This window comes from Pteropus medius, unplaced genomic scaffold (assembly GCF_902729225.1).
Source record: "Pteropus medius unplaced genomic scaffold, Ma_sr-lr_union100, whole genome shotgun sequence".
In the NCBI taxonomy this organism is placed as follows: Eukaryota; Metazoa; Chordata; class Mammalia; order Chiroptera; family Pteropodidae; genus Pteropus; species Pteropus medius.
In genome coordinates, this window is record NW_024345600.1 from 4,020,425 (window position 1) to 4,033,956 (window position 13,532).

At 47.7% G+C, this 13,532-nt stretch overlaps 1 protein-coding gene across 1 annotated transcript; it reads right to left on the minus strand.

Moving 5' to 3' along the window:
• Positions 1-221: 221 nt before the first annotated feature.
• On the minus strand, positions 222-4,789 carry MLF2 (myeloid leukemia factor 2). Its single transcript, XM_039874188.1, has 9 exons — positions 4,560-4,789; positions 3,963-4,041; positions 3,584-3,710; positions 3,294-3,329; positions 2,660-2,713; positions 2,129-2,257; positions 1,800-1,959; positions 1,030-1,242; positions 222-766 (listed from the first exon to the last, which is right to left on the minus strand). The coding sequence occupies exons 2-8, from the start codon at positions 4,010-4,012 to the stop codon at positions 1,055-1,057; spliced, it is 744 nt and encodes a 247-aa protein (XP_039730122.1). The 5' UTR covers positions 4,013-4,041; positions 4,560-4,789; the 3' UTR covers positions 222-766; positions 1,030-1,054.
• Between the last annotated feature and the right edge of the window lie 8,743 nt (positions 4,790-13,532).

The following is a 13,532-nucleotide window of genomic DNA, read 5'->3' on the forward strand; positions in this document are numbered from 1 at the left end:
CATTTAATGCTCCTAGGCTCGCCCAGCTGAATTCCACTGCTGCTTCTCATCTGCCAGTGCCCTGACAGTCCCAATGTCATTCCCATTGAGGTACTGGGCCTGAACTCAGGTGATGAAGGCCACACATGGACACAGGGAAGGTAAGGTGACTAGAAGGAGACAGGAGAGTTGAAACTGAACAGAGAAAAGATCAAAAGTAAAGCCAGAAACCTACTTGGTCTTTTTTCCATTCTCCTTTATTCCATAAACACCTAGTTACAAGTTGCACAAGTCAAAAAATAAAGGCAGAGAAGGGCATAGGAAAGATTTTTGTGATGTGTAGACGGTGGGAAGGGAGAAAAGTTGGGGAACTAGTCCTCTCTCGCCATACAGTCCTGGACGAGGGCTATGGCCCCTGAAGTGGGGAGTCTGAGGAGGAGGTGGGCAAAGATCTAGGGTAGCTGAGGAATGGAGGAGACTCCTAAACCCAGAGCTCCCCACAAAAGCCTTCAATGCATGGCAGGGGTAGAATGGGGCAGGTGAGGAGGTTCAAAGGTGGAGCAGCAAAATGAAAAATCAAGTTAGCAGATACAGGACAAGTGGAGTCATCGTGGTAAGGAGATTAAAGAAGGAAAAAGTAGGTAAAGAGGACAGTGGAAGGATCTCCCTGAGACCCCCAGGGAGAAGTGGGGCCAGCTTGCCTGTTAATTTAATATTAAAGTGGGAGTAGGAGTTGGAGAGGAAGAAATTATTTCAGGGGATGATCTCTCAGCCTCTCAGTCTGTACCTAGAAGGGGAAGAGATGAGCAATAATCAAAAGGAAGACAAAATATAAAAGCCAGGAATTGAGGTTTAACCCGTATGGCAGTGAGAGCATTGTTCTCTCTCTCTCTGTCTCTCTCTCTGTATCAAGTAAGACTGCCATCAAAGGCAGTATTTGCTGGACACCTGGACTGCTTCTGCCTCCTGGCAGAGGAATGTGCACAGGTACGGTCCCCAGGCATCCTCCCACGCTTGACACCTTACAATCCCCACTCCTCTAATACTTACAAGAGAGACTGAGGGCCTAGGGCCCTCACCAGTCATAGCGGCGGGACTGTCGGGAGGGGGAGTCCTCAGGTCCCTGTATGGCCAGACGGGGAGGCCCCTCAGCCCTTCGTCCTCCACCCCCTGAAGCCTCATGTCGTCGAAATTCCAGAGGGCGCTGCTGCCGGAATCGAGATGTCTCCCTCCGCCACTCATCATCAAATGCTGCAGCCTCACCTGTAGACACAGAGACCAGACATGACATGGCTTCTGGAAACAGACCCAAGAGTGAGCCACAGGCTTCTAACACAGAAAAAATCTCAGCAAAGGCTGAAACTAGGTGAATGGGGCGGTGTGGGGGAGGACAACTTCTGTATTTAGCAATTTTGGGTTCAACATGGTTCCTGGGAGCCAATAGCAGGCTTGACTACTTGACAAAGAAATCTGGAATGATATAATTACTAGGTTAAGGAGCATAATCCCAAGCACGTGATAAGTATTTAATAAACATTTGTTGATTTGAAAAAAAGGATCCAGGTGGAAAATGGTAGATTACTATCAATATCTGACTTAGGTGACAAAGTTTGCCTCTCCTTGGTGAGGACAGTGCCAGCACCTGACTCAGCTCCTAAATCAACAAGGCTCCAAGTGAAGTAATCTTGGTCTCACACATAACCTTGCCCAAGAAATATCTATGGAGGTAGAGAGAGAAAGCTGGTATATCCTAGTTTACAGGAACTGGACGAGGGGCTACTAGCCAAGAAGCTGGAAGGCTGGTGAGCAAGAAGACTCACTCTCATCCAGGTTGATGTAGTCCTGCCGCTCCTCCTGGTCCCCTGTGCGGTGGTTTCGGGAGCGCTGAAGGATGTGAGCCCGGTCTCGGATGTGATGCCCAATGGACATCTGCTCTAGTCCACTGTCTGAGTCTCGTACGGTCCTCCGAGTCTCCCGGATCTAAGATGAGGCAGAAAACGAAGCACTCAGCTGCCCCTTTTAAAGCCTGGCAACACCAACCCAGGAGAGACAAACCACCCACAACCCAATCTTGAAAAAAGCAGCTAGGGTTTCTGTGGCTGCCATTCAATCCGGCTTTCTCTGGGAGAGGAGAAGCCCTCCAACTCACCCCGCCTGGGGCTGAGCGCATCTCTGACGTCTCCTGATAGACCTTGGGGGCACCATCACCCGTATTGGAGTAGGAGATGACAGTGGAGGATGAAAAGGTCTGGCAGTTGCCTCCAGCAGTCATGTGTTCCTGAGGAGGAAAGGGTATAATTGGACTGGAGGAGAGGGGCTCCCCTCTGGACACGGGATCCCGCATGTCAGCTGCCTGTCCTTGCTCATATCTTCCCTACAAAACGTGAGAACTGAGAAAATGTCAGGACTCACCATTACCCCCAAATTCCTCTGAGTCCAGCAATAAACAAGAAGGACCTTAAGAGACTGAGCCTTAACTGCATAGTAACAAGCATGCCACTGCTGCTTCGCACTCAGGCGTAAGAGCAGACACAAGAACCCAGGGTTCCCTGGACTCAATTTTTTATCCTGCTTGACCCCTTCTCTAGCACTCTTCCCCAGTCCTGCCTCCAAGGATTCAAGGTGTTGCCAGCCATCACTGAGAACAGGGCCAGGGAAGGGGATGGGGAAAGAGTCTCACCATGTTCCCAATCATATCGTTCATCATCCCAAACATGTCCATGAAGCCACCTGACTGCAGCATGGAGACGGAAAGCAGAGTCAGTACTCAGGGATGACCCACTAGCTACACAACTATCCAGTCCCTTTCTCTTCCTTCACATCTAGCAATTGCTCTTTCTCATTCTTTGTGAATGTTTTTCTTCTTGTATATACTGCCGCCCACCTCCTCAGTCTCTATGGCTGCTCTGATCCAATTTTCTTTCCTCTAACTGCCCTATTTCCTCCTGTCTTTAGAAAGCATACCAAAGTTATCGGATTCTAACCTATCAAAGGGTTGGGCATGAAACTTAAAAAATCTAACAACTGCATCTAGTTGACCCTTCGACCACACCTCCCTCCCTCCTCAAAATGACAAACTGCTAGACAATTACATTTCCTAATGAGTATCGCTCCTAGAAGGACCGGAATCAATAAATTAGCATCTTTATCTTTAGCTCAGGACTGATAGCACACAGCAAGCAGGCCTAGAGCTTTGTGACCACTATAAAAAGATTCTAGGGTTACCCATAAGGCTATTCTAGAGAGGCACATTTGGAAGTATTAAGAGTATAGAGTGTGTCTGAGATGGAAGGACACAGGAGATTAGGACTCACCATTCCCAGCATCCCAAAGGGGGAGACAGCCCCAGCCTACAGGAACACAGAAAGCACAGAAATTAGATACCACATCCTACCTATCTTATTGGAATCCCAAACCAAACCTATGACTTTGACTTTTTTCCCATCCTTCTCTCAAAAGATCACTAAGCCCTTTTTCCAGACCCCTTCCCCCACTTCCAGTTCATCCCACTTGCTGAAGTGGCTGTAATACAAGAAAAGTCAAGGGCTTTACTAACCACCCTCCAACTTTTCTTTGGGTTTCAGGTATATTGCAGCACCATTACCTGCATCCTGCGGCTGGCGGGCCTGGTCCCTGGCATGTTGCCATCTGTGATGCTGAGAAAGGGGCTATATCCAAAGCCACCAGACAACATTCGGTTCATATGCTGACGGTGAATAGCAAAGGGGTCCCTGTGGAGTGAGTATACAGTGTGGATGGCAGAAGAGCCAAGTAGTCGACTGCTTCTCTCCGCAAAAGAAAACAGTCCTAGGGAAACAGTGGCACAGATGCCTATTTCCCCTCTAAGTCCGAGCTGGAGCTGAGTATCCAACCAGTTTCAATCAGTGCCAGCAGTGGGAACCCAGATGTCTGTTGGAACTACTCTGAGACCTGAAGTGGAGTGGGATGAGTGCTCTAGAGCATGCGGGGGAGGGAATACTCACATCAGGAACATGGGATCCTCAGGCTCCACGTCCCTCATGAAGCGGAACATCCTGATTTTAGCTCCAGAGGGGCTCAACACTGTAAAGATGGGGAGGCTCAGATACTTTGAGAGAGCCAGGCTTTGCACACGGACTCAGTGTTGGGACTCTCAGAACACTGTCCCTTCCAAATACTGTAGCTGACCCCCAAAAAACTCCAGTGAGACCCTTCTCCAGGTGTTCAATACCACCCTTTAGGGAGAGAAGAGCTCTTCAAACATCGCTCTCTCAAAGGAGGGCCATGGGAAAATTTCCAAGCCTCTCAGTTTTCTGCTTCCCCCACTCAGAGCCATCCTCTTCCCAAAGCCCTGGCCAGAAGCATACTCCCCTCCCCCGACGCCACAGTTCCGGATGCGAATCCCAAGTGCTGGCCCTACGCCCATTAATGACCCCAACCACCCCGCCCCCTCCTTACACTCAGCCGCTGCCAGGCCTCCTCTGGCGGGCCTCGTTGTCCCCATTGCAACTGTCAGCGGCTCCCCTAGCCTCGGCCTCCCCGCCAGGCAAGCAGATGAGGCGGGCCTGACTCTCCCCTCCCCGCATCTCAGACTCGCATACCGTGCAGCCCCGCTCCGCTCGAGCCTCACGGGTCCCCGATTTGGGCTCAGCGGCCCATCCGGCCGGTCTCGCCTCTCGATGCGCTGCAGGATCAGGGCTTGCGGGCCGGAACGCGGGATTGGTCCGGGCCTGAGCTCCACAGCCTCCCGCGCCGCCTCCTCCCACAGCTGCCACCTCCGTACCACCCCTCGGCCCACGGAACCCGAACCGCGGCCAGGCCCGGACGGAAGTGACGTCACGGTGGGACCGCCCACTCCGGGGCCGGAGCCGCGGAGCTCCGCCCACTGACGGGCGTGGGGTGGAGTCGAGGGCCCCTTCCTGGGGCGACGGGGTTGCGGGGGGCAGGGCGCGGGGGCAGGTTGTGGGGTTCTCTCGGGGCGAGGAGGTGGGGCTAATTGGTAACCTGATTTGGGTCTGCGGACAGGCAGAGGCTCCCTGTAAGGGTTTCAAGGGGAGCAGAAGAGTCCATGCCTCGCCAGGGACGGGGCTGGGGCAGGGCGGCACGTTCACTCAGGGGAAGGAAGAGGACGTGGGAGAGGTTCCCATGGGGGAGGGGCGGGCTCCTGGGAGGAGCCTGGAGCAGTTTTTCTATCCACGGAGCGTTCAGCCCTAGAAGGAGGAAGGGAGGCATTTCTGCGGGGGAAGCACTAGGGCCAGTCCTTTCAGGAGGAAGCGCGATCCAGGCAGGGGCGTCGCCCTCAGAGTGACGTAGTAGAGGAGGTGACAGTTCTGCCCAGGTCTAGCTCTAGCTTCGAGAACTCGGGCTGGGGCAGAGTATCTAGGTTGATGGGTTCGGCCGCCAGATGGCGTTCTTCGGCCAGGCTGGAACTACAGCCCCTAGGGAACTGGAGTTGGCAAGGCCCCTGGACCCCTCTGTTAATCTGCTGTAAAGGGTCAGACTGAGAAAAGGCTCTAGTTCTGAAATCATTTAGTTTAGTGCCAACCTCAGTCTTTCTTTTATCTAACTCCCGTGTTTTCAAGAGCTCCCAGTCATACACTGATCTTACTTGCTGCTAGTCAGGTAGGTAGGTCAAGGGTCTAAAGGTTGGGAGAGGAAGAAAAAGGATGGAGGGCTCCATTAACGAGGATCACTCGGGGGCGGAGCTGGAAACAAACCCCGGAGACCTGACTCCGAGGCCAAAGACTGATACTTTGACATAGTAAATGTCTTGCATAAAATTGGCCCAACTGAAGAGAAGGGCCCTCCCCCCGTGTGTCAGGGGATTTGGACTGTGTAGGATGGACTTTAAACCAGATTTATCAAAACTCCAGCGCTCCCCAGTTCTTTACTCTGGCTGCTGGCCATATTAGTGCTTTGTGGAGCCTGACAATGAGAAAGATTTGTTCCCAGTACTTCCCTAGGGGAGAAGGAGGAAGGGGTCCCTGGTGACTCAGGAAAAGGTATTAGGAGCAGGGCTTCTCAGATTTCTTTGGACTTGGTCATTTTCAAAGAGTAAAAAATAATAGTGGAGACAGAGAAGTATAGAGACAGATCAATTAGAACTTGACAGACTGGCAAAGCCAAAGAAAACCAAAGACAGGATAAAACAAAATTGGTTTTTCATTGATATTTCTGGAAAAGAAACAAAATCTCTTACATTTATATTCCAGATGCTCTGTCTCTGGACATCCCGCCATGTAAGGGCCCCTTTTTCTCTTGCCCCAAACAAAAGTTTGACACGGATCAACAGTTATCCCAGTGAGAAAGAGTTCCACAGCCCAGACTTAACCGTGGTTCTTTACCTTTCAGCTCCCTTCTCATACCACCATGTCCAAACCTTCAAGATGAGAGAGAAGATACAACTTAGCTTCTAGCCTCCTTTTTTCTTTTTTCTATTACCTGGTACTCTACCTACTGCCATTAGGTGCCTAGAGCCCTTTTTCTTCCTTCCAAACTTAAGAATGTGATCAGTCGTTTTTACCTTTAAGTGATTTTAAATATTCATTTCAATATATTATGTCCCCTATTAGTACAGCTGACCCTTGAACAAGCGTGTTTAAGCACACCGACCACCAGCAGTGGAAATCCACATTTAATTTAAGTCGGCCCTTCCCACGTGTGCATGTCCAACTGCAGAGCAGAACGAAATAGTATATACAAATGACAACTTAGCCTCTAAATATGAGAGAAAACTCCAAACCTGGGCTTTGTCTCAGGTTAAAAAAAGAATCTTCGAACAGATAGGGATGAAGGAGGAGATAAAAGAAGTCATTTTCTGAGTCCCCAGAGATGTATAAGTAGCTATCCACTCCAGGAATTGAAGGAATGTAATTTTACAGGTAACTTTTCTGTGCCCCACAACCAGAGTTTGTGTCTCTTACTTCATAGCCTTCCTTTCCCTTCTCTCTCATCTTCCCACCCTCCTGCTCTTCCACCATTTCCCTTCCTTCCTTCCTTCCTTCCTTCCTTTCTTCCTTCCTTCCATCCATCCATCCATCTCTGTCCAATGAACTCTGATGAACAGAAATTCCCCAGTCAGTGGATTGTCTTGTAGGTGATAAGATGTAGGAGGGAGAGTGGATCCTGCTAGGGGTGAGGCTTAACACAAGGAGGATAGACCTTTTGGGAGGAAGAGAAACAAAGTAGTTCCTATATTTACTTCCTTATCTGATGGATCCAAAGTCAGGAAGTCCTTGAGAGAGAGCAGAGCTTGGCCAGAAAAGGGGCCTTTTTAGATGCAAGGTCACAGATCTGGAGCAATCCCAGGGCAGTTGGATATTGGAACGGAGTGATGATGGGGCAATGATGTGGGAGTTAGAGAAGATTGGATTTCCTGCCTGACCCAAAGTGAATGGGTGTAACCAAGTGTATGTGTGTAAGTATATGTGCATATCTATTAGGGGAGGGAGATGAACCCTGAAAATTAGCACTAAGGTGCCCCAGGTAGAGAGATTGAGTTGTACAGTGGACACCAGATCAGAGAGAGATTGAAAAGTGACTCAGGAGTATTTTTTTAAAATCAGCTTTTTAGTTTGTTTATATATCCACATCCATTCAACAAACATTTATTGAATGCCTACTACATGTCAGGTACTGTTCCTGGCTCTGGAGATATAATAGTGATACAGAAAAATATAAAGCAAGGTAGAAGGGGGATAGAGGACCAGGCAGGCAGCTGGGAGGTGGTTGCTTCTCAGGTGACTAGGGAAGCCCTCACTGATAAGGTGACATTTAAGCAGAGATCTGAACATGAAGAATAGCTGGGGTGAGATCTTCCTGAGCAGAGGAAATAGCAAGTGCAAAGGCTCTGAGGCAGAAGTATGTTTAGTGTGTTCAAGGAACAACAAAGAAGCCAATGTGCCGAGACTGATGTGAATGAGGGAAGAGCAGTAGTAAGAGATAAGGTCACAGAGAAAGAAGGAAGCAGATAATGTGGGAGTTTGTAAGACCTACGAAAGGATCGTGCTGGCTGTTTTACAGAGGAAAGACTACTGGGGGACAGCAGTAGAAACAGACCTGTTAGCATGCTGTTGGCCTTAATCTAGTTAAGATATGATGGTGGCTGTGAGTAAATCAGAGTCAGTGGAGGTGATGAGAAATGGTCAGATTCTAGATATATTTTGAAGATGGAGCTAACAGAATTTGCTGATGAATGGATGGATGGAATATGAAGGAGAGAAGGACTTCAAGGTTTTGCTCTGGGCAACTGAATGAAAAATAAATTACCATTTGGCTTGCCACACCATACTGAATAGTACATAGAACAGTACATAGAAATTGGGTCTGGCTAGAAGATCCTGACTATGTGGCTATACAGGATAACAGACCTGGACAGTCCTACCTTTAGAAGCTAGCCACTTAAAGCAGGAGGAAATGTAGACAACAGGAATAAATGAATTCAATACCTAGTTTGACCGTAAGATGTTAGATATTAGACTATCTTGTATAGATATGCTAATGTTAATGGTTGGCATTAGCGTTGGAGTTTTAAGTCTTAAGATCTTTTGATCATTTCAAGAAGATATCCTGAAGGAGGCAGTATGTCTTTTGATTAATATGGGCATTAAGGACTGATTTTTGTACTACCCGTATGGTAGTTCATGTCGATAAATATTTACTGACCTCCTACTATGTGCCAGGCATAGTGCTAGGTGCTGGGGATGAAAAGACAAGACATGGGCTCTGCCCAAGAGGGTGGGCAACACGGAATCAATTATGATTCAGTGATGAAGTCTGCAGTAGACCGATGTGTATTGAAAGAGCAAAAGTGGTTCGGGAGAGGGAGTAAGTGACTTTGGGTGTAGGGGAGCCAAGAGAGCATTCCAGGGAGAAAATGTGATCAATGCAAGGGCACAAAGGTATGCCCCATTTGGGAAGAAATATGTGGAATTTATTTTAGAAATGGCTGAACCAGAACTTTTGAGGCAGAACAGTGGTGTGAGAGAAGGCTACGGAAGTTAAAGGGACCAGACTTTGAAGGGCCCTGTTTGTTTCTGGACTTAATTCAGTAGGCCTGGGGAAGCTATCAAAGGGTTTTATGTAGAAAAATTACAACAGCCTATTTGTATTTTAGGTAGAAAGGCAGTTTATTTCAGGAAATATTTTTGAGCTTTTACAATATGCTATGAAGTAAGTGCTGAAGATACAAAAATTCTTAAAAAGTAATCGAAAACCCTAATTAATTAAGCTTCAAGTCAGCAAGTGATGTTGATCCCTGGAGTAGAGGTAGGACTGGGGTTGGAGAGAGAAGAAAGCATTCAAGGAATCTTTAAAAAGTAAAATGTGAAAGAGAGAAAGAAGGGTAAATCTCAGATGACCCCCTTGGCATGAATGAATGAATGGAGGACATTACCTTTAACTGAAATAGAAAATGAGAGAATTTCAGTTGAAATATGTGGGATTTGAGGAGCCGTGCAGGATCCAGGGAGAGATAAATAGAAGGGAATTGGAGTCATGGCTGTCACTTAGGAGAGAAGCCAGTGCTAGAGATATAGATTTGAGAGTCATCAGTGTTTGAGGTATGTGTTGGCAGTGGGACTTAAAACCATGGAAGAGCATAATGGAGTCACTTAGGGATACTGGGAAGAGTGAGAACAGGACTTCTGAGACTGGAGTCACCTGGGAGGGTTTAGCCAACAATTTCATTGCCTTCTTTTGATTATTAAGTCCTCCCTTAGTTTACATTCTGGGCAAGATAAGTCTCTAGCTGTCACGCCTGGTTCTATTTTCCCTATCCTTTTCATTTTTACTTTTTTCTCTGGGTCAACCATAGTCTTTTTAATCCGAAAATCTGAAAACCCTGAACAAACATGCACCTGTGCTAAAGTATATGACAACCGTGGCCCAGATGACCTTCAACACAGCAGCCAGAGTTGCTCTTGACTTTCTATGTACAGAACACTGGGGATGGAGAAGGTAAAGAAGGTGGATAAAGAAAAGCCAGCTTAGGGGCAAGGCCTAAAGTTGTGCTGGTAAATATGGCAGCTACTATCCACATGCGGCTACTTAAATTTAATTAAAGTTAAATAACAAAAACTTAGTCCCTCAGTTACATTAGCCACATTTCAAGTGCTCTTTAGCCACACGTGGCTAGTGGCCACTGTATTGGAAAGTGCAGATATAGAACATTTCCATCATCACAGAAAATGTTGTGGGACAGAACCAGAAAGCATCTATAAATGTTACCTTTCTTCTGGACTTCTTTGAAGGCCTGCGAAGATTTTGAGGAATACACATGGGGAAGAAATTGAAAGGAATGCAGTGAAAGGTTGGGCAACAGTAAACTACTCCAGGTGTAAAAGTGAAGGTCATGAAGAAGGCATGGAGAATAAGAAAAGCCAATCGAGCCATCTGGAGGAGAGGTACTGATGGGAAAACCAATTCTTTTTGCTGAGGAGAAAGTTCACGGGGAAGTAGCAAAGCCACAAAAACTTTGGTTGTGATGTTGATACCGTAAAAGACTGACAGTGACCACCAGGACATAAGTAGTTAATGAGACGATCCTAAGTCAGAGGGAGGCAAGCCAGTATCCTAGTAGAATGTTGTGTGTTTTTCCCACCTAGTCAAAGAAAGAAGGTTGAGAAGGCTCTGAGATTAAGTCCAAAATGGTGTGTCAGAGCTAGGAAATCAATTCATTGCGTTCTTCCTCTTTGAGGCCTAGCATTGTGCTAGGTATTGTGCTAGGAGAAGGCAACAATCAGTAAAGGTGGAGGAGCTAAGGTCGGCTGTTTGGAGTTGGGAACGATGGATAAAAAATTTGTGAAATCAGAAGAGATCAGGGAGGCATTCCTGAAGAGCATCCATGGCGCTAGGACAGAGTGCTGTCTGGTCTGATGGGTGGAAAGACAATGCTGGATACATGCCCCTTTTCAAGTTGTACTTTGAGTCTCTTTGTCTAATTCTTGAGGGCAAGGACTGTCTTTTTTCATTCAGCTTTGTGTTTCTCATAGCACAGTGCCTACACCTAGTAGGACCTCAATAAAAGTTTGCTGTAGTGCAAAAGTTCAAGCTCAATATAGAGAGCAAAAAGAAAACTTAGAATTTTTTTAGTTTAACTCAACTGTGAGAAGAATGTAATGATAGACACAACTTGACTGGTAGTGTTCATGATGAGTGTGCCTTAGTGTTGTTAAGATTAATCAAGTAACACTCTTGGGGCAACATACTTAAAACAAACAGGAGCAAAGTTAAGCTGGTTTAGATTTCTCTCTAGGAGTCCATCTTCTTCTCAACTCTCCACTGACTTGAGTTTTTTAAGATTAAAAAAAAAAAAGCAAAGAAAAAATGAGAACTAGAAAATGAGGTTACTGGGAGCAGAATGGGGATAAAAAAGTACAGTGAGGACTGAGGGAGACTGGACAGAAACTCTCAGGTTTCTGTTCTCTAATGCTTTGAATAGCTAGCCCTACCTTAGCATTTAATTTATCATAAATAGGCGAACTGAAAAACAAACAAACCAGAAAGCTGGAGAGGGGGAAGAATTCACTTACGAATGAGACGGAAATAGAATTGAACACCTTACACACAGTACTGAGGTAAATTTCTAGGATGTCAGGCTAGACAGAAATCATAGTGTCCAAGGGGCTCATGTCTCTGTTGTTCTCACCTGGTCTTCTTTTTCCCACCTCCAGAAAATGTGTAAGAAGCACAAGTTTCCCCATTCAACTAGTGTGAGAAATTCTCAGTTGGACTGTGGAGTAATATAATTCTAGGTAATGTAGGGAGGGGGCAAGAGAATTAAAAATGTTGATCAAGCTACATTCAGAGACTGCAACATGCTGATCAGCCCTGCAGCCTGGCTAGGAGGACACCTTCAGAACAAAGGAAGGTTTCTACTGGGATTGCTAACAGTCCATTCCCCACACCCCTGAAGGGGAAAAAGGAACCAAGAGAGTCATTCCCTATGGCTAAAACCATGGGGAACCTATGGATTAAAGGCTGGGAACTGCCAGCTGGCCTTTCACTCTATATACTCTTCCCCTTCCTCACTGTATGTCCATATCAAAGGAAATGGGAACTAAAGAATGATAAACTGAATTCCCTGAACACTCTGGGTCCCTCTCACTCTCTGGCTCTGAGGGGAGACCTCACTGTCTGGAGTGTTACCCCTTTTCTAATAAACTTTCATTTTGACTCTAACTTTGGCGCATGTGTTGATTCCTTTCTACACTCTGCCAAAGGACCCTGTTCTCCTCTCAGTGCAGGGCTTGGTCTCCCTCCACTAACTCGGGGGAAATGTGCCCTGTCCTGCATCATAGTGATAGGCAAGCCTCCACAAGGCCTCAGAATTAGTTCTCTGGAATGAAGCGAACACAGGCTGGCATGCTTAACACTGTTGGCTCCAGAGGCCCAGAGACTAACCCCAAGGATTATGGGGATTGGCTTTCAGCCTCCCACTCGCTCCAAATTCACCCCAATTCTCACTTCTAGCTTCTTGCCCACGAAGCCAAAGACTTCATAAGACTAGTCTGTTGTCCAGCCACACAGGAAAAGGCTAAGGGATGCTTCCCCCACGCAATTACGGCTCTAGATCCAGGCCTCCTGCTTCCTAGGTCTTTTTCCTGTGGTCCCTGTGGACTCTAGTGTCCAAATTCTCAAGGCGCTCCCCTGGGCCTTGGGGCAGGATTCCCATTCTCTGCTTCTCCATCTCCCTGGAATTTTCCACTGCAGCTGCCTCCGCTCCCAGACACCCCTCCCTGGGCAAAATTCCCGGTTCCCTCCGCCTTCCCTTCCCTAATCACACCTCATTCCCACCCCCGGGCCTGAGGCCCCACCCACAGTCCAGCCCACACCCCACACTAACCCCGGTGGTTCCAGTTAGAGAAATGGAAGGCCAGGCCTTTACAGAAGGGTGAGAGAGAGAGAGGATCCCAGGATCCTTCCAGAGCGGGGAGAAAGGAGAGTAGAGGGGCTGGTCCCCTCTGGGGCTGGAGTGGGGGGAGTGGCCCTCCTCAAATCCCCATATAAGGCAGGGCAAGCAGTTAGGCTCCTGGATTGGCTGATTCAAATGAGCATTCCACCTGGCAACAGAGTTTCTATTGGCTCTTAGGAAAAATAGGAGGAAGGTGGATAGAGGTCATTGGGTGCAGGCGGGACTGAGGAGTGGCGGAGGTGACCGAAGTGGGGGGGCGTACAATACCAGGGCAACAGGGCAAGAGCCCAAGAGGTGTCTGAGACAGGTAAGGGGGGCTGGGAGGCGGCTATGTGTGGGGAGAGAAAAGGATAGGTGAGGAGAGGAAAGAGACTGACGGGGTGGGAGCTAGACAGGGAGGGGGGGCAAAAGAGGGGGGAGAGAGAGAAATGAAGCCAGAGAGTACAGAGATGGAGAGGGTCAGAGATCGTTAAAGACATCAGTGGGTGAGTCAGAGAAACAGATTGAGAGAGAAGGAAAGATCTCAGAGAAAGATGGACAGAGTTCGGCAAAGAAAAACCTGGGTGGGGCTCCAAGATTTTTGAGGTGATGGAGACTGAGAAACTGATACAAGAGTCAAAAAGAAATTGAGAGGTGTGTACATCAAGGGACCAACAGATGG

Coding starts and splice junctions, on each gene's coding strand:
- MLF2 (XM_039874188.1), bottom strand. CDS start 4,012: ATGTTCCGCTTCATGAGGGACGTGGAGCCTGAGGATCCCATGTTCCTG. Junction 3,711..3,962: donor GAGGATCCCATGTTCCTGAT/GTGAGTATTCCC, acceptor CTCACTCCACAG/GGACCCCTTTGCTATTCACC. Junction 1,243..1,799: donor CTACATCAACCTGGATGAGA/GTGAGTCTTCTT, acceptor CTGTGTCTACAG/GTGAGGCTGCAGCATTTGAT.